The following is a 19,789-nucleotide window of genomic DNA, read 5'->3' as shown; positions in this document are numbered from 1 at the left end:
TCTTATGTAGAAACTGGAATTAGGTTTTTAGTTTGATTAATTGTTTTGTCTTGAAAATTTGAAATAACATTTTTAACTTTCATTGAATCAATTGGTGAAACCTTGGAATGAAACTTCCATAGTCAATACTTCATTAGTTTTAAAATCTAGAATGAATAGAAATGTTAAAGTGTGACTTTGTAATTGTTTGATTTCAAGTTACACTAGTTTATAAAATCAACTACATGTAACTCTAAAGGTTGAAAAATTTAGTTCTTTTGAGTATTCTAGTTATTTGATATTTTTGTTTTGAATGATATTGATGCATATTAGAGAAGATATAAACCCTATCTTGACTTGTTTTTGAAAGTTTTTTTAAATTTAATTTTTAAATATCTCCTTTAAGTGTTTATTTATTTTTTAAGTAAAAATAAGACAAAATATCACATAAACGATGAATTTTATCATTCTTAAGTCATAAATTAAGTAAGGAAGAAACTATATCAATATTTTTTTTCTATCAAATAATATTGTCCAAATGATTTCCATGTTTATATGATACGTTAATGGCTTAAAATACTTTTAATGTTATTAATGATATATAGATTGTATTGTAATATGACATTTTATCTTTATTCTTAAAATGTTAAAGTGTTGTATACTAAAATGTAAGATTGAGATTCTAATAATGTGAATGTTAGTTATTATTTACCTGTCTCTTTGAAGTATAAGTATTATTGATATTTATACAACCAGTTTTATATTTAAATTCACTTTATCTACAAATTCATTTTGTATTTGGTTATATCTAAATATTAATTTGTAATATTTTTTATCACGACGACGAGAATGAATTGAAAATTGTAATTGGGAACAATTTTAGGTAAAGAATATTTACCATGATTGATGTTATGACTTTAAGTTGCCTAAAATTTAATGCATGTGATTTAAAGGTATTCTATTATACTTTTTTATTTTGTTTTTTGTTACCTCATTTATTGCGTATGTTTTGAAATATATGATAATCAGAAGGATAAACTTAAATAACATATGCTTCTATAAATTGCTTATTTTGATGCATATATGTAATTATTGCTCACTATTTGATAAATTCTATTTTAGTTTAAAATAAAACAACTTGGGACGTTGCCATTTTTATATACTCTTTGCAACTAGGTTCACACTCCAAAATTTATTTATCATTGTCATCACATAAAATAAAATAGAAAGAGTTAGAATCAATGAACTTTAAAAAATTAAACTTTGATGAATTTAAATTAGAGGAAAAAATTGCAATCACTAAATTTTTGTTTTTCTTTATTTATTCTTTTTAAAAAGATAAAAAAACATTAATTTTTTTATCAATTATATTCGTATTTTGTACTTATTTTTTAATATATATAGAAACACTTGTAACTATTTCATTCAGACAAGAAATGATTAGTTTTTTAATTTTCACATAATAACTTAAAAGCCAAAAAAAGTTAGCAATTTATTTCTTTTTCCTCCTTTTCTTTCATGCATAAGTTCCCATAACTAATAGAAAAGACAAAAATAGGCGGGTTTTATAGTTACTTCACATTAGTTATTTATTTTATTGATTGACAAAACAACTAGTTTAGGAACAACGAAGCCATTTCACCGTAATAATAATTTATATAAGAAAAAAATATCAATGTATTTATATAATACTATATTAATAATAATTAATATTGTCTTAATACAAACGTGAGCATATACATAAATTTATATATGTTTTATTAACCTAGGTTTAAGTTTTTTCTATTTTAAAATATAAAAATCACAAACTTCTTTTTGTTAATAGTGTTAACAACGTTCGAAAAAAAAGAATAAACGTGTTATATATATATAAATTATTAAGAACTTTTTTATAAACACAATTCATATAGAAAATAGAGGGTATAGGAGTATAAACTATTCTTATTCATATGTTAAATTTTGACGTTAAATTATGGTTGCAGGGATCTCTTTACATCTTTACATTATGCATCATACTCTATCGTACTCAGATTCAGACACTTCTCTTAAATGACGTCTTATTGATAAATTGTTTATTTCAGAAAATATTTGTTGAATTTATGAAATTTTAGTACGGTTTCAATCTGAAATATATTTTTATACATAAATATTTATTTTTAAAACGTATCTTCCGTATTCGTATACGTGTTGCTGTGTAATATTTATGCTATAGATCATACTCTTTACATAGAGCCATTTAATAAAATTAAGAAGATACTTACATTTAAATAGTGTTTTGAAAAGAAATTATCAATAATACTGATACAATTCTTTCACTCTGATATGGAACTTGAAATTTGTAGTGACAAGACAACAGTTTTTTCAAAAGAGAATATGAGTGAAGCTAATGCACTGTCGATGTGGGACACGGATGATTGACCAAGACTTGGAACAAGCACCTTCATTCCATTTGTTCATGTTTGCATCAAAATGTGAAATACTAAATCAAAATTGGCGGCACTCAGTTTGTCTCTTCCATAACCAAAACCTTGGATGCTCCAGGAAGAACACGGTGCTCATGCTCCTCAAAATTCAGAGATGGTTGCAGCAGCCAAAGGTACGGAAACTGGTGTGTTTTGTTTCATCTATTGTTGGACTCCTCTGTTACGCTCTCAGCTCCTCTTTCAATCAACTATTTGGAGAGTGGAAATGGTGGAAAATATTACTCTACGTTGCTTTTACTCTTTGCATCATCATCTTCTTTCTATCTAAGTTCACCATCACAAGGGAACGCACTACCTCTTCCCCCTTGGAAGCTCATTCAGCCTTTTTGGTTTTGATCATCACTTCTGTGTACTCCTTTTTTGTTGATACAAAAGTGAAAGGAAAACCAGATGTATATAGCCTAGTTTCGAATGCTGCATTTGCTATCATGTCTCTGGGATTGTCAACTCTGAGTCCCTTTGGATTCGAGGTTGATCTTCTCTATTTTTTCAGTGGAGTTCTAATAGTGCAGCTCATGAAAATCAAACTATGGTTGGTCATTGTTGGAGGGTGTTTCAGCTATTCCCTCCTCCGTCTTCGTTCCATTTTAGATCCTCAACCCTTATACCAAGATCTTGCAGGCATTCGCATTGATCCACGATCACAATCACAATCACAAGTAAGCAGTGGAAGTGTTTCTCCACCCGATTCACCCCATGTTCCTGTTCCTCCCCAAGCTGATCCTACCCACCTTGGCTCACCTTTACAACAAGGCAATAATAGTCGTAGAGCTATTGCCAGGATGCATTTTATGAGTTATATAGAAGAACTTGAAAAGGAGAATGAAAAGGTTATCGACACAATTTTGAAGCTTGTGGGTGAATACCTTAAGGCTAATGTTGTGAAGGAAGACCAGATTGCAGTGCCGGAAATACAAGCTGACGACAATTTGGTGAAAGACATGCTACCGGTGGAACTCATCGACAAACTTCGCCAAACCGGGAGGTTGATGTTTCAGAATGAGTGCTGCAGTTTGTACAGCAGTTGTAGGAGGTTGTTTCTCAAGCAGTGTTTATCGAAATTCGGTTTGGAAGTTGAAGAGCTCAAGGTGGAGGACTTTGACAAGATGGAGAAGATAGAGTGTTTGATAAAAGGTCTGAACATAACTGTGAGGATACTGTTTCCCAATGAAAGGATTCTCTGTGATCTCGTGTTCCCACAGTCTTACAATGCAGATATCGCATTCAGTGAGGTTTGCAGTGAACTGAGTATCAGTCTGTTGAGATTTGTGAATACATTAGCAACTGAGAATCATCAATGGTCTTACCATCTGGTCCATGTCATTCCCAACGTGTTCAAGACTTTGATTGACCTCATTCCAATGTTTGATTCACTGTTTTATGGTCAGTTGTTCAGTGAATCACTCAGAAATGGTGCAGTTCTTGTTGGGAAGAGATTGGGTGTTTTTGTTGAGTTGGAGAGTCTTATTCACCGTGAAGTGGCTAAGGAGAGTGTTCCCAATGGTGGGATTCACCCAACTACCCACAAAGTGATTGATTATCTCAGAGAAGTTTTCACAGATGATGAGACTTTCCCAATTAGAAAGGGAGTATCTTCATTTTCAGATCAGGTGGGTAGAATAATAAAAGTGTTAGACTCAAATTTGGAAGCCAACTCTAGAAGCTACACAGACCCAGCATTAGGCCATGTTTTCATGATAAATAATTTGATGTTTTTACAATACGGGGAATACTATATATATGGAGACATTTTAGGCCAAGATTGGTACAAATCAAAGATCAACCAGAACATTGAACTCTATCAAAGAAGCTCGTGTGACAAGATATTGGACCTTTTGAAAGTAAACAGAAGGGAGTTGGTAGCAGAGTCTATGAAAAAGAAGCTCAAATTGTTCAACCAGCACTTCAATGAGATATGCAAAGCTCAGTCTGAATGGTTTATCTTTGATGATCAGCTAAGGGAACGTATGATAAAATCCATAGAGAACACATTGTTGCCTGCATATGGAACCTTCATTGGAATGATTCATGATGTTGTTGGTAAGGATGCTTATAAGTTCATTAGGTATGGAATGCATAACATTCAAGATCGCCTGAGCCGTTTGTTTCTTGTAACCAATGCATGAAGGCTGAAGAAAAGGAAAGGAAGTTTTTGTGAGGATTTAGAATACAAACATTTTGTCATCACAAACTAATTTTAGAAATTTGTATGATTTTGTCTATATACAATTTTAATTTATTCAACATCTTCTTTGTTCCCAAACCTTGCTTAAGTGATAATGCTCATCAAAATCCAGAGTAGGCTGCTGCAGCCAAAGGTATGGAGATTTGTGTGTTTTGTTTCATCTATTGTTGGACTTGTCTGTTATGCTTTGAGCTCTTCATTCAATCATTTATGTGGAGATTGGACCTGGTGGAAGATCTTTTTATACATTGGTTTTAGCCTTTTCATCTCCCTTTCCACCTTGTTTGCAAAGCCATGGGAGTTCAACAACTCTCACTGTTTGGAAGCTCACACAGCCTTCTTCATTTTGCTGATAACTTCTGTATACTCCTTTTTCTTCGATAAAGAAGTGACAGAGAAACCAGATTCATATAGTCTGGTTTCGTCTGCAGCATTTGCTATCATGTCACTAGGCTTGTCAAGACTGAGTCACTCTGGATTTGAGGTTGATCTCCTATACTTTTTCAGTGGATTTCTGACAGTACAACTCATGAAAATAAATTTATGGTTAGTAATTGTAGGAGGGAGTTTCAGTTATTCCCTCATCATTCTTCGTTCGACCTTGGATGCTTCAGCAAGAAGTGATTATGTTGGATTCCATGTCCATGATCACGTAGTCATTGAAATTGGTTCACACTCTCAAGGAACTAGCCGTAATTTTTATCTCAAACAAATTGATTCATCTCAAACTATTACCAATGGTGTTGGTAATTCCCTCATCATGCCACAAGAGGTTGGTGTCCCTCAAGGAGATGAGGATTCAGGATTCAGAGTCACCCAAGGCAAAAATGACAGTAGCAAAAGTATCACGGAACGATTCATGGAATGTATAGAGGTGCTGAAGAAGGAGAATGAGACCCTTATGGACACAATTTGGAAGCATGTAGATGGATACCTTAAAACTGATGTGGTTAACAAGATTGCAGTGGTGGAACTCCATATTGAAAACAACTTAGTGGTGGATGCATTGTCGGTAGGTATCATCAACGACCTTCATGAAACCGTGTTGCTGATGTTGGCAGAAGGGTTTGAGGGGGATTGTTGCAGAGCATACTATGATTGCAGAAGGGAGTTTCTGAAAGAGTGTCTATGAACATTTGGGTTGCAAATGCAAGAGCTCAGCATGGAGGACATTGATAAGATGGAGAAGATTCAGAGTTGGTTAAGAAAGGTTTTGGATGTAGTTGATAGTGTACTCCTTCCCAATGAAAACACACTCTGTGATCGTGTCTTCAAAGGGGCCTCTTCCACTGAGGATTTTGTTTTCACTGAGGTTTGTAGTGAATTGAATATTTCTCTGCTTCGCATTGCCAATCACTTGGCAGCTTTTCTGAAGTCTGAAAAATTTACATATTATGAGGGTGGCGAGCTTCATCCTAATATCTCTGAATTGATGCGCAAAATTCGTTATGTTTGCGCAAATAGGGATAGTAGATCAAGGCAAGGGTTAGAAAAATCCACCATGGTTGATAAGGAGGGAAAGCTTTCACCGTATGTGAATGTAGCCAGGGAAATAGTAACAGCTCTGATAGACAGAATTTTGGAAGTGGAGTCCAAAAATTACCATAACCCTTCTCTGGGATATGTTTTCGTCATGAACAATCTGAGGGTCATAGAACTACAAGCAGAATTGTATGGATTGGTTCTTACTTTTGGTCATGGTTGGCTCCGGAAAAACACAACAAAATTCCAGAAAAACCTTGAACTTTATATGAGAAGCTCGTGGAATAAGATTGTGGAGTTTCTGAAGCTGGATATGAGTGAATCAGAGAGTAGTGTTGCAGTTGGGTTACTGAAAGACAGGCTAAATTCCTTCAACAAACACTTTGATGAGATATGCAATGTTGAGTGTAGTTGGTTTGTGTTTGATGAAGAGTTAAGAAAGAATATAATAAAATCCATAGAAAACATGTTGTTGCCAGCATATGGAAACTTCATTGGAAAGTTGCAGAAGTTTGTTGGTAAGCACAGTTATGATTATATTAAGTATGAAATGTTTGACATCCAAGATCGAGTTCGCAATCTGTTTGTTGTAAGGGAGAATAAGAATCGGTTTCTTCTGACACAAAGGAAAAAACAAATGTAATTACAAAAAATGTCGGGAAGGTCTCGGTCCTTCCTTAAGTTTACTGAATCACTGACTTCTGATTTCGTATTTTCTTCGATCTTAGGTCGGTGTGTAGGCACGTACTGTAAAATGTATTCAGATGTCTAAGTTATTGTTTGGTTTGAGGTAATTGAATATAATAAATATCATTTTATACGTATGTTTGATTTGGTAGGTAAAATTATTTATAGGATCATGGACGTCTGACATTAGACCAATATTAGAATAGATTTTTGGATTAATCTATGCATTTTAAGTAGATTTCTGTACAACAATTAAATTAATTATTTGGTATTAAGAGATGCATGTGATGACCATATCCTATTAAGGGATGGAGACCCTAGGAATCGTACACAAAACCCAAGCGTTTGAGTTGATTTAGAATACAAATTTTGTTATTATCTTGTAGTTCCAAAAGATACTTATGCCCTTGTGTTCTATACCACGTAATTGGAATACTGTAATTATGGTAATTGTTATAAGTAAAGATTATGTTTCATGAGTTCAATTCTCACTCCAAATCATGCCATCAACAATACCATTGTACATTTAAGCTTAAATTACTTCTCTGTTTTAGATTTGCATATCTTAAATCCAAATTCAAATTATATTCTTCGGTTTTCATCTATATGTTCTAGATTCGCATAGCTTAAATTATTTGACACGTATAAATGAAAAAATAAAATGAATTCTACAAGTTGGGTTGTATTGATATATCGAATTAATTGAATTTGTGATTGATGTATTTTCTGAATTCCATGAGGGTAATTATTTCAACTAGCATTCAAATTGATATCGGTTTCTCTTGCTCCTTTCGTCAAGAAGACATGGTTTGATCAATACTGTTTTAAAATGGTTTCATTTCAGTATAAAGTTGTTTTTCTTTTCTTTTCAGTTATAATCTGGTATATCATAACTTATATTTAATTATTAAGTTGGAAGATTGTTGAGGGAATAAAACAGAGCATGAACAGAAAATATATATTTTATTTCACTGCTACTTTTCAAATAAGAATACAATCTCTCTAAATAGTCTTACAATAGACTTCTAAAATTCTACCTTCTCTCTCATAACACCTATACTATAATTTACATTTAAATCATAATATAAATGACATTCAAAACTATAATTAAATATAATAATTATTGGCTATTCAAATGCTAAAATAAAACTAATGACGGCTGACGGCTTTGAGTTTAATGCTAACAAATTCCCTCTTAAACTCAGACCTTTAATATTTTTATTCAGATTGTTATCGCTCACCCTTTATATTTTTTCCTTATCCCAACTGCCTCCAATATTATATTTTTTCAGTAGTCACCATACTGTCCTTGATTAGAAGCAACTTCAATTTTCTTCATTGCACCAATCCCATATTTCCCTTTCAGATGATGTCTCAACACCATTCCATTTATGGTCTTCTCCTTTTCTTTTTGTGCCAAAAGCAACAAATGGAGTTCTTCAACTTGATTGACTCTACTTTCATTGTCTTTCTCCATATCAACATATTTTTCTTCCAATTTTGTAAACCTTTTTTTCCAGGTTATCAAATTTTGCTTCAACACTCTCCAATAATTCTCCCATACTGAGAATATTATTCTTCAAGTCAGGTACATAAATTTCTGTGACACTTTCTTTGGACTTAAAGGCCATGTGCTCCTCCTTCATTGGATTGAGAGCAAAACTTTTTCCCTTCATCTCAACTTTAAACAAATCTCTGTCATCAATATCTTTGATTAAGCAACGTTTATTTTCAAACATCACTTTATAGCCTTTTTCCAACAATTGACCAACACTCAAAATATTTTGATCAATCTCTGGCACAAAAAGAACATCTGTAATGATTTTTATACCTTTATAGCTTGTGATAGCTATTGTGCCTTATCCTTTTACTGCAAGGGGTTCACCATTTCCAATCCTCACCCTTTTAATATCAGTAGTTCTCAATTCCTTGAAGAGTTCCTTGTCATGTGTCATGTGATTGGTGCAGCCACTATCAATTAGCCAAGATGCACTTGAAATATTGCTGCAAAAACCAGTTGCAACGAAAAGTACATCCTCCTCCTCATTTGCAATTTGAGCATCTACATCTTGTTGCTCACTTTGGTTTCTACAAATGATTGCTTCATGACCAAGTTGATTGCACTTGTTGCACTTAGCATCAGGTCTTCTCCAACACTTAAACGGTGGATGACCTAACTTGTTGCAATGCTTACAAGGAGGATAATATCTACCTTTGTTTCTCCAACCACCTTCATGTTTGACTAGTAAGGCTCCTTCTACTGCTCCATCTTGTATCATGGCTCTCCTTTGTTCTTGTGCTTGTAAAGCATTTAAGAGCTCTGCAAGAGAAATTTTTGATAGGTCTTTGTGTTCTCCAGGTTGTTATGGTGGCTTCAAACCTCTCTAGAACTGTTACAAGCAGTTTTTCCTCAATTCTTGAATCTTTAAACACAAATCCAAGCAACCTCATTTTGTTGGCAATGCTTAGAAGTCTGTCCGAGTACTCTTTTACGGATTCCGACTCCTTCATTCTTTGTAATTCAAACTCTCTGATTAGATTCAGGGTTTGCATTCCATGAATCCTCTCATCACCTTCATATTCTGCCTTGAGGTAATCCCAAATTTCTTTTGCTGACTTCAAGGACATTATCCTTGTGAATACCACAGGAGATACAGCTGCAAATAGACATGTTTTTTCCTTTGATTTCTTCATCTTTTTTTCCTTCTGTGATTTTATTTGTGCCACCGTAGGGTTTTCTGGAAGGGACTGAATTTCATAGTCTTCTTCTACAGCTTCCCATAAATCCAACGCTTCTAGGTAGGTCTCCATACGAACAACCCACATTTGATAATTGTCTCCATCAAAGACAGGTGGTGCCATTGCTGAAAAATTTGATCCTCCTTCCATTGGTGCACTCTACTAACCTCACAGATCCCTCAAGAAAATAGCTCCGATACCAATTGTTGGTGTTGAGGAAATAAAACAGAGCAAGATATTTGTGAACAGAAAATATATATTTTATTTCACTGCTACTTTTCAGATAAGAATATAATCTCTCTAAATAGTCTTACAATAGACTTCTCAAATTCTACCTTCTCTCTCATAACACCTATACTATAATTTACATTTAAATCATAGTATAAATGACATTCAAAACTAGAATTAAAGATAATAATTATTGGCTATTCAAATGCTAAAATAAAACTAATGACGGCTGACGGCTGACGGCTTTGAGTTTAATGCTAACACTCTTGCTCCTTTTGTCAAGAACACATGGTTTGACCAATACTGTTTTAAAATGGTTTCATTTCAATATAAAGTTGTTTTTCTTTTCTTTCCAGTTATAATCTGGTATATCATAACTTATATTTAATTATTAAGTTGGAAGATAGCTGAAATAAATAAAGGAGAGAAAAAGAAGAATCCCAGGTTTAAGTTAACAAATAGAAGACTGATGTAACTTTCCCAGTTCCTTCCTTTCAAATTCCTATAAAAAAATTGAAGGGTTTAAGCACTTCCCATTCAGAAATAAAAGCAACGGTGGTTAACATCTTTGTTCCTGAATGCAAGCCTTGCTTAAGAAACAACACAATGCTCATGCTCATCAAAATTCAGAGTTGGCTGCATCAGCCAAAGGTATGGAGATTTGTGTGTTTTGTTTCATCTATTGTTGGACTTGTGTGTTATGCTTTCTGCTCCTCTTTCAATCATTTACTTGGAAATTGGACCTGGTGGAAGATCTTTCTTTATATTGTTTTCAGTTTCTTAATCTCCCTTTCCACCTTGTTTGCAAAGACATGGGAATACTTCAACTATCGCTGTTTGGAAGCTCACACAGCATTTTCTACTTTGCTGCTAACTTCTGTATACTCCTTTTTCCTTGATAAAGATGTGAAAGAGAAACTAGATGCATATAGTCTGGTTTCGTGTGTTGCATTTGCTATCATGTCTCTAGGCTTGTCAAGGTTGAGTCACTTAGGATTTGAGGTTGATCTCCTGTATTTTTTCAGTGGACTTCTGACAGTACAACTCATGAAAATAAAACTATGGTTAGTCATTGTTGGAGGAGCTTTCAGTATTCTCTCATCCTTCTTCGTTCCACTTTGGATCCTCAACCAAGAAGTGGGTATCATGGACTTCCACACCAGGATCATGTAGTGGTTGAAATGGGTTTGCATTCACAACCACAAGGAACCAGTCCTAGTGTTACTCTAGTGGATTCACCCCAAACAGTTGTCACTCGTACAGGTAATGCTTGTTCACAACCACACCCAGTCATTGATATGATTTGGCCTTCAAGAGGAACAACACGTAGTGCTTCTCAAGTAGTTTCACCTCAAGAGGGTGGTGCTCCTCAAGGAAACATTGATGGTACCATGGCATGCTTAATGGGTTGTATAGAGGCTCTTAAGAAGGAGAATGGGAGCGTTATCAGCACAATTTCCAAGCATGTAGACAAATACCTTAAAGCTAATGTTCTAGTTGAGGATCAGATTTCAGTGTCAGAACTGTATTGCGACGACAACATGTTGTTGGATTCATTGTCCCCAGGAATGATCAGCAACCTTCGTGAAAGTGTACAGAAGATGTTTTCAGATGGACTTGAGAAGGAATGCTTACACGTGTACAATAATTGGCGGAGGGAGTTTCTGAGAGAGTCTATGGTCATTAGGGTTGCCAGATCAAGAGCTCAACATGGAGGACATTAACAAGATGGAGAAGATTGAGAGCTTGATAAAAGGTATGAACATAGCTGCAAGGATTATCTTTCCCAATGAGAGGAGATTCTTCAATCTTGTCTTTAGCGGTTCCCTTTCCTCTTGTGAGTTTCATTTCAGGGAACTTTGCACGGAATGGGCAATTAGTCTGCTGAACTCTGCCCTTGTTTTGGCAACTTGGAGCCATTTCATGCGCAACACTTTGCAGGAGTTGATACAAGAGTTTGAATTATGTACAACTCATGGAAATATTGTAAGTACTCTTGATAAGGCAGACATTGTACATTTATGAGGATTTGGATGATGTATCACTCATTCCCGGTGGAGGAATTGATCCTATTACCTTTGAAGTGATGTACTATATTTATTTTGTTTCCAAAAGTAGGGAAATGAGTAAACTTAGCCATGATTTAAAGGAAGAAAAGACTTCATCACCTGTGTACAGGGCCAACACAGTGAGAATGCTGGTAGATAATATTTTGGAAGCTAACTCCAAAAATGATTATAAGCTTAAAGTGAGTTACTTCATTGAATATCTAGACCTAAGTTGGGAAAGTAAACTCGGACAAGGTTTAGAAGATGGAATGCTTTACATGTTCAGGATGATTGAGCTTTTAGAGAGCAGTTTGGAAGCCAACTCCAAAAATTACAAAAACCCTACTTTGGGTTATGTTTTCATCATGAACAACCGGAGATTTATAGGAGTAGAGGCAAAACTGAAGGAACTGGGACCTATTCTTGGAGATGACTGGCTCCACAAAAACACAGAAAAATTCCAACAAAACCTTGAACTCTATCTAAGAAGCTCATGGAATAAGATTGTGAACCTTTTGAAGCTAGACATCAATCAACTAGAGCCTAGTGTTGCCGCCGAGTTGATGAAAGACAAGCTTTTTTGGTTCAACGAACACTTTGATGAGACATGCAACATTCAGTCTGAATGGTCTGTCTGTGATGCGGAGCTAAGGGAGCAAATAATAAAATCCATAGAAAACATCCTGTTGCCAGCATATGGAAGCTTCATTGAGAGATTTGAGAAATTTCTTGGGAAGAATGCTTATAAGGACATTAAGTATGGAATAGGTGAGGTTCAAGATCAACTCAAAAATTTGTTTCTTATAAGAGAGTAGATGAATCTGTTTCTGGAAGAGAAGGGAAGGTTAAGCGAGTTAGAGAACAAAATTTTTATTATGTCACAGTTCCAAAGAATTTGTGCCCTGTATAGCACTGTATGTTTCAACACAATAAAAAATGTGTTTTCTTTTTATTCTGTTTCCATGTTTTAGATTGGTTTGGTTCAGACTGAAGTTTGGATAGATTTTCATAATTCTGGAAATAACACCTAAGTTGTGTGGTTTTAGTATACAGGCTTAACCTATTTTTTGGATACTTGCCGGATTTATGTCAACTGTGATTAGTCTGTGCTCTGTTGTGCAATGAGTTTCTTTTTCAAATAGTTACCTACACTGTTTCAAGTTTTTTGGTACACATGAAAGTGAGGCAGATTTTTAGATATTGGATATTCATTAAATTCTATGGTCTATCAAATTCAAGATCTTGAAATATATGCTGCTTATACTGTAATAAGTCCTTTCAGGAAGCGTTGATCTCACTTTGGGAAACCATGTTACTATAATCACTGTGAAGATAAAAAAAAATTGAACAACCACAATATTGCAAGAGTATTCCAATCTCCTTTAAATACTGATGACAATTTAAAATTCATTTTGAAAAAAAAATAAAAATAATCCATGTCTGCACCGTAATTGAGAAGATCCTACCTAGTTAGCATGCTTGATCATGCATATTAGTGAAATTGGATTGTATTGCATTCTATCAAACTTTAAATTATTCAGCACTTCTTAAATGGTTTTCTCTAATTTAAACAAGAACAAAAAAAACAACTAAATAGTTTGTACAAGTTTCATTTATGCATTGATTACTGTAATTCAGTTAAGTTAGAAATTTTAAAAGATGCGTTAAATATTTTAAATCCAAACTTAAATATTTTTAAATCCAAACTTAATTACTGTAATGAAGTTAAATAAGCCTTTTTATTTATGTTGTGTTTCCATGGACTAATGATAAGTCCTCTTTCACACACCAAATTCTGACGAAAGCACAAGACCTGGTAAATGCTTTCCATGAGTCATCAATGTAGAAATTTTGGAGTATATAAGTTGACGAGACTATAAATAAATAATCACATAAAGTATTTTTCACCAAGACAAAACTATATTGATCATGGTGAACATTAATCATCATATATAATCAATTATGAACCCAACATTAATTTTAATTTCATAGTTCATCTCTGGGCATCTGCAAAAGTCACATAGTGCCTTGTTTGGCGTAAAAAGAGAGCTCAAACTTGGTTCATGAGTTTGGACTTATCTGTGTACTTATGAAACGGTTTAAAATCTTATTGGTCAAACAATCCTCTCACTCATTTCCATTTTTGAAACAGAAACACACATTTCGCACTCAAAACGACTCAACCACGTCCTCAAAAGTGTCACGGACAGATTAAAACATACGGAACAAAGAAAACGACAATATATGATTCAAAAGATTCATGGAGAAACAGGTTCCGAAGAAGATAAATAATTAAAACAAAAATTGTGAGGAAAAGAAAAAGAAAATTATGAGTGACACCATTTTTGCAATTAAAAGTGAAGTCAAAAGTCAAAAGACTGAATGAGCAACGTTGGAAAATGGAAGAATGAAGTTGTGATGTGAATGAAGAAAAAAGAAGAAGAAAGCAATAGAAAAAGAAAAGTTAGCTGGAAGAAGTGTGAATGAAAGAGAGAAAGGGGTACCCACGTTTCAGTCTCTGCTTTATCTTCTTCTCTGCTCTCTGCTACCTTTCCGCGTTGTTTCCGTTTTCCACTTTTCTCCTCACTTATTCAACAAACCGCGTTTCCCAAGGGGGCATATAGGTCATTTAACACTTCTCTGCACCTCTTCTTGGTTCTTGTTCCGTTTTGAGTGGAAATGATGAAGTAGGTTTGGATGCGAAGATGTCTGAAAACGGGGAAGAGAAGTTGCTGGCTGTGGCGCGGCACATAGCCAAGACGCTGGGCCACAACAACACCATGTCTGATGACATTTTCCAAATATTGTCCAACTTCGATGGAAGGTTCTCAAGAGAGAATCTTTCTGAAAAGGGTGCAGATGCGGATTCCAGAGCTTGCGCCGCACTCGATCATTCCCTCAAATCCCTAGACCACCGGATCTCTCACCACGTCTCCTCCGACCGTCCAATCTGGGCTGACGCCGTCCACGCCGCTGCCTTCCTTGACGCCGTGGACGAGCTCGTCGCTGCCGTTGCCGAGTGGAACCACCTCGCCTCCGACAAGGCCGTCGCCGCGTGCCTCGTACGCGCCGAGGACATGCTCCAGCACGCCATGTTCCGCCTCGAGGAAGAGTTCCGCACGCTCATGGAGCGCGGGGGCGAGTCGTTCGGCCTCACTAGGAACGGCGAGTCGACGGAGATGCCGTTCGACTCGGAGGAAGAGGACGAGTTGGATGACGAAGCGAGAAACGGAGATGAGGAGCAGATTCCGGTGGCGCTGCCGGTCACCGACTTTGACATCGTCATCGACGCGCTGCCGTCGGGGACGATCAACGACCTCCACGAGATCGCGAAGCGAATGGTGGCCGGCGGGTTCGGTAAGGAGTGCTCGCACGTGTACAGCAGTTGCCGGAGGGAGTTCCTGGAGGAGAGCGTGTCGAGGTTAGGGTTACAGAAGCTCAGCATCGAGGACGTTCACAAGATGACGTGGCAGGACCTTGAAGATGAGATTGAGAAATGGATTAAAGCCTCCAACGTCGCCGTCAAGATCCTTTTCCCCAGCGAGCGGCGTCTCTGTGACCGCGTCTTCTTCGGATTCGCCTCCGCCGCGGATTTTTCCTTCATGGAGGTTTGCCGCGGATTCGCGATTCAGCTGCTGAATTTCGCCGACGCCGTCGCGATCGGGAGCCGGTCGCCGGAACGGCTGTTCAGAATCCTCGACGTGTTCGAGACGCTGCGTGACCTAATTCCCGAATTTGAGGCTCTGTTTTCTGATCAGTTCAGCGTCTCGCTTAGGAACGAACTGATCACGATTTGGAAGAGGCTGGGGGAATCGATTAGGGGCATTTTTATGGAGCTGGAGAATTTGATTCGTCGGGATCCAGCTAAGACGGCGGTTCCCGGTGGCGGTCTTCACCCGATTACTCGCTACGTGATGAACTACCTCCGTGCCGCGTGCCGGTCACGGCAGAGCTTGGAGCAGGTTTTTGAAGAGTACGGGTTGAAAGAGTACCCGAAGCTTGATGATAGAGTTCCGTCGTCTTCTTCTCTATCAGTGCAAATGGATTGGATTATGGAGCTGTTAGAGAGCAATTTGGAAGCAAAGTCGAAGATTTACAAGGACCCTGCATTGTGCTATGTTTTCTTGATGAACAATGGGAGGTATATTGTTCAAAAGGCGAAAGATAGTGAACTGGGTACCCTCTTGGGAGATGATTGGATCAGAAAACACGCTGCAAAAGTTCGACAATTCCATGTGCACTATCAAAGAAGCTCGTGGAGTAGGGTATTGGGCACTCTGAAGATGGATAGTACTGTCTCACTGCCCCCTAATGCTTTGGCAAAGTCAATGAAGGATAAGCTCAAATCTTTTAACACCATGTTTGAGGATATTTGCAGGGAACAGTCTTCCTGGTTTGTTTTTGATGAACAGCTCAGGGAAGAAATCAGAATTTCTCTTGAGAAAATGTTGTTGCCTGCATATGGAAACTTCGTAGCGAGGTTCGAGAATGTTCCAGAGATTGGTAAGCATGCTGATAAGTATATCAAGTATGGAACAGAGGACATTCAAGCCAGACTCAACCAACTGTTTCAGGGATCAAGTGGTAACCGAAAGTGAAGGTGAAGCTTCTATGAGTTCTTCGTGTGTATTTGTAGTGTAATTAATTATTATATTTAAAATTAAAATACAATGTTTTCATCATCACAAATGTAGTCTTGTACTATAAATACTTCTTATGTTATTCTGCTTAGCATAAATGTGGAAGAGCATTTGAAACGTTTTATCTGAGGTGGTTCATTGCTTTCATCAACTCCTTTTGAGGAGTGCTTAGAATAGTATGCATTTACCCAATCAACCATTTTTGTATGTTTAATCTTTTACCAACAAATCTACAACAAATACTTGTATTCTTCTAAGTTCTAACTAACAAAAGGGGTTGTGTGTGGATCGAATTTGATTGGATGTTTTATATGTTTTGGTTTTGTCTTATTGTAGCTGAAGGGAGAAAAAGCTGGGTTTGTTACTTGGTTAAAGAAATGGTTTATGCAGTTTAGCAGTTTTCATGTATATGAGTGAAGTGTGAAGAGGTAACCTCATAGCCTATTTCTAATACACTTATAGACCAAAATGATGAGACCTAAAACTTTGTCGATACCTCAAAGCTCTGAATTCGCCAAACTCATGCAGTGAACCTAAGTTTGTAGCATTTATTTACCAATTAGGTAAAAGGAAATATCAGATTAGACACCTATTTACCAATTATTTTCAGATATTTATAATTGTTTAAGCTATATTTTTTTAAACTTTAAAGTTTTCATTAGGAAGAAATCGTCTCTTTTATGTTTGGAATAGACATCAAAGAATGATAATTTGCGATATGATTTCCTCGTGAAACTTTTACTGGGTATCCTTTTCTAATGAAAATTTGATCTCAGAATTTATTTATGGAAAATAAATAGAAATTATGGATACTTTTTAGCTTAACTAGTAATTTTTAATTTAAATGAAATAAAAATATTACATAAAAAACTTTGATTCCAAACAATTTCAATAAAATAAATAGATTATCTAAAAGCGATTCTAGTATTCATCTTAATATAAATTTGATTTTTTGAAACAAATATAAAGATATTTTTTGTTTTATATAAATAAATACTTGAAATTGAATGGATCATAAGAAATATAATTCATAGAAAATGTTAATGAATATCTTTATTTTTAAAAATAACTTGAATATAAAAACAAATACTTTGTTCAAATTTAATGGATGAAAAGGAAAATAAAGAAAGTTAAAAACTTGTAAATATAAACCATACGAAGAATATAAATAACAATAAAGTGGTGAACAAGGAGTCTTTTTGTCGGATTTAACCTATTAGAAATTTAGTACATTTTTTTGTCATATTTAAAAAGTTATACCAAATTCCTATTCATAAATAACTTTTAATAGTTATTTCCTTTTATATTATATGAACATTACGTTTACACAAAAGTTTCATTTTTCGTTTGTGGAAAGACAATCACAATTTTTTTTTGCAAATAACTCATTTCATTGAGACTTACCTTTTAGAACACATTTAGTTTACCCAATTATAACTTTTATCTTATCTTTTTGTAGTCGATAATACACATTAAAAAAAGTATACATTTCTTATTTTCACAAAAATTTAGCAATATTTCATATTTTCAAGTACACATATTAAATCCACCAAAATTGAGTATACACGTACAAAATAAAATGCATTTAAATGAAAATATATCAAGAGTCGTTGTGATTATTTTCTTCACACTTTTTATGATTTTAGTCGTTATATAAATTTTTGTATTGTTTTTATAAATTAAAATTAATTTTTTGATAAAACAAAAACAACCATGAGAGAATTAATATATGGGTATTCTTCATTGTCGTCTTTTTTTTTTATTTTTTTTTATCAGATGGAGATTGTATTTAAAAATAATGGACATCACATTGAATGAAGATTGTATCAAAAAAAATTATACATTGATGGTTTCAATCACTTAATAAATATGTTTTCGTCTTCCTATATTATAATACGATATTGATTTTCATTCTTTATCTAAGTTTTAGACTATATAAATGTTTGTAGTATGAAAATGATTGGAATAAGTCCTTGACAAAAGACAATATTAGTTTTTTTTTTATGTGGCAAATAGAGTGTCAGCGTTAACTGTGTTTTGACTTCCACGTTGATAGTTGATAGTTGGGTATGAATCTTTGTATTTGGAGGTAGAAACGAAGGAGAAAATGAAGAGTTACAAAGTTTGACTAAAATAATCCATTGATTTGCCCTATACAAGAAGATTATTCTCATATGAGTGATTGCGATTGTGCATCTATAATCAAAATGAAGAACACATTGATTATTGATTCGTGATTATGCGTTTTGGTTGGTTATGAGTAGTGGAAACATGTTTGATAATAGCGTGATAAGTATTTCATATATCATTTTTTCATAAATTGGAATTTCTGTGAGCATAATCTTTAGGATTGTTTCGTTCAATGATATTGACTTGAATTTTTTATTTTTTTTTAAATATCCGATTTATTTTTAGTTTATTTTATTTTTGTGAATCATATTTGTTAAGTAACAAATATATCATTTAGTTAGTTTTTATTATCATCAAAAACATAAAAAACGTAAACTTCTCTACATAATTTTCTAATCATGATATCGTCTAGTAAATCATAAACTCGTCCATGACGTGTTGTATTTCATTATGATACGTCTTTTTCACATTCTTTTAAAGAGTATTCGATTAATTTTAGATCATACTCGAAAGTCTAAATGAATAGAAATTCATCACTTAAATTTTTTCCAATTTCTCTACTTTTCCTGTCCAAACTAAAAAAAAATCTGAACCAAAGTATCTCTATTAAAAGCGTGTGGATTCAATGGTATTGGCTAGTTTGAAGAAATAGTTTTGTTTTACTTGTGTTTCCACTTTCCACTTTATTTCCTATTGTCGTATTGGTTTGATCACTGGTCCCATTGAAGGTATAGCTTTTTATTTTGTTTTTTAATTTTCCCATTTTTTCAAGTTTGTATTTTTTTATATCTTTTTAATGATTCATCAGCGTTTCTGAAAGTGATATACGTAGGTAAGATGTACTTTCTATTACATTTCAAAGTGTGAAGAAGTATGCATTAATTCTTGTACTTCATTTTGGTCATGTAAAATATTGAAAATATTATTTTGGTAAATATAAATTTTGATTGTTTGCATTGTTTTGATTGGAAGTATTCCAATTACTCAATTGTCCATTGCTTATGATCTTTCATTTCAATCATGTGTGGCTCTTCAATTGAAGACTTTTCCTTTTGATGTTGTAATTAACATTTAATTCATGCTTACTTCAAATTGTTTGATACCAATTTTATTAAATTGTAATGTTTTCATATTTGGGGTTCTTTTAATTAGGTCTTACTCGTGAATTGGATACTTTTTGAACTTTTA

At 34.6% G+C, this 19,789-nt stretch overlaps 7 protein-coding genes across 7 annotated transcripts; 6 read left to right on the top strand and 1 right to left on the bottom strand.

Moving 5' to 3' along the window:
- Positions 1 to 2,307: 2,307 nt before the first annotated feature.
- Positions 2,308 to 6,953, top strand: LOC137825676 (exocyst complex component EXO70B1-like). Its single transcript, XM_068631408.1, has one exon. It carries the CDS (start codon positions 2,366 to 2,368, stop codon positions 4,586 to 4,588), a length of 2,223 nt encoding a protein of 740 aa, XP_068487509.1. The 5' UTR covers positions 2,308 to 2,365; the 3' UTR covers positions 4,589 to 6,953.
- LOC137825678 (uncharacterized) lies at positions 4,742 to 5,779 on the top strand. Its single transcript, XM_068631410.1, has one exon. It carries the CDS (start codon positions 4,742 to 4,744, stop codon positions 5,777 to 5,779), a length of 1,038 nt encoding a protein of 345 aa, XP_068487511.1.
- LOC137825433 (exocyst complex component EXO70B1-like) lies at positions 5,810 to 6,772 on the top strand. The gene has a single exon (XM_068631100.1). The coding sequence runs from the start codon at positions 5,810 to 5,812 to the stop codon at positions 6,770 to 6,772; it is 963 nt and encodes a 320-aa protein (XP_068487201.1).
- A 1,341-nt stretch (positions 6,954 to 8,294) lies between the features above and the next one.
- On the bottom strand, positions 8,295 to 9,678 carry LOC137825432 (uncharacterized). Its single transcript, XM_068631099.1, has 3 exons — positions 9,197 to 9,678; positions 8,702 to 8,904; positions 8,295 to 8,611 (listed from the first exon to the last, which is right to left on the bottom strand). The coding sequence occupies exons 1-3, from the start codon at positions 9,676 to 9,678 to the stop codon at positions 8,295 to 8,297; spliced, it is 1,002 nt and encodes a 333-aa protein (XP_068487200.1).
- Positions 9,679 to 10,298: 620 nt separating this feature from the next.
- LOC137825680 (uncharacterized) lies at positions 10,299 to 12,880 on the top strand. Its single transcript, XM_068631411.1, has 2 exons — positions 10,299 to 10,434; positions 10,809 to 12,880. The coding sequence occupies exons 1-2, from the start codon at positions 10,390 to 10,392 to the stop codon at positions 11,505 to 11,507; spliced, it is 744 nt and encodes a 247-aa protein (XP_068487512.1). The 5' UTR covers positions 10,299 to 10,389; the 3' UTR covers positions 11,508 to 12,880.
- Positions 11,906 to 12,646, top strand: LOC137825431 (exocyst complex component EXO70B1-like). The gene has a single exon (XM_068631097.1). It carries the CDS (start codon positions 11,906 to 11,908, stop codon positions 12,644 to 12,646), a length of 741 nt encoding a protein of 246 aa, XP_068487198.1.
- LOC137825677 (exocyst complex component EXO70B1-like) lies at positions 12,879 to 17,115 on the top strand. Its single transcript, XM_068631409.1, has 2 exons — positions 12,879 to 16,431; positions 16,808 to 17,115. The coding sequence occupies exon 1, from the start codon at positions 14,537 to 14,539 to the stop codon at positions 16,427 to 16,429; it is 1,893 nt and encodes a 630-aa protein (XP_068487510.1). The 5' UTR covers positions 12,879 to 14,536; the 3' UTR covers positions 16,430 to 16,431; positions 16,808 to 17,115.
- Positions 17,116 to 19,789: the final 2,674 nt, after the last annotated feature.

The sequence above is a fragment of the Phaseolus vulgaris genome, chromosome 8, assembly GCF_000499845.2.
Source record: "Phaseolus vulgaris cultivar G19833 chromosome 8, P. vulgaris v2.0, whole genome shotgun sequence".
NCBI lineage: Eukaryota > Viridiplantae > Streptophyta > Magnoliopsida > Fabales > Fabaceae > Phaseolus > Phaseolus vulgaris.
This window is presented reverse-complemented; position numbering and strand designations above follow the sequence as displayed.

What these genes read in the sequence shown, in the direction of transcription:
- LOC137825676 (XM_068631408.1), top strand. Translation starts at nt 2,366, where the DNA reads ATGCACTGTCGATGTGGGACACGGATGATTGACCAAGACTTGGAACAA.
- LOC137825678 (XM_068631410.1), top strand. Translation starts at nt 4,742, where the DNA reads ATGCTCATCAAAATCCAGAGTAGGCTGCTGCAGCCAAAGGTATGGAGA.
- LOC137825433 (XM_068631100.1), top strand. Translation starts at nt 5,810, where the DNA reads ATGGAGGACATTGATAAGATGGAGAAGATTCAGAGTTGGTTAAGAAAG.
- LOC137825432 (XM_068631099.1), bottom strand. Translation starts at nt 9,678, where the DNA reads ATGGCACCACCTGTCTTTGATGGAGACAATTATCAAATGTGGGTTGTT. An exon ending in CTTGTAACAGTTCTAGAGAG is followed by an intron (nt 8,905 to 9,196) that starts GTTTGAAGCCAC and finishes AATCATTTGTAG; the next exon opens with AAACCAAAGTGAGCAACAAG. An exon ending in AAGGGTGAGGATTGGAAATG is followed by an intron (nt 8,612 to 8,701) that starts GTGAACCCCTTG and finishes TTTTTGTGCCAG; the next exon opens with AGATTGATCAAAATATTTTG.
- LOC137825680 (XM_068631411.1), top strand. Translation starts at nt 10,390, where the DNA reads ATGCTCATGCTCATCAAAATTCAGAGTTGGCTGCATCAGCCAAAG. An exon ending in GTTGGCTGCATCAGCCAAAG is followed by an intron (nt 10,435 to 10,808) that starts GTATGGAGATTT and finishes GTATTTTTTCAG; the next exon opens with TGGACTTCTGACAGTACAAC.
- LOC137825431 (XM_068631097.1), top strand. Translation starts at nt 11,906, where the DNA reads ATGAGTAAACTTAGCCATGATTTAAAGGAAGAAAAGACTTCATCACCT.
- LOC137825677 (XM_068631409.1), top strand. Translation starts at nt 14,537, where the DNA reads ATGTCTGAAAACGGGGAAGAGAAGTTGCTGGCTGTGGCGCGGCACATA.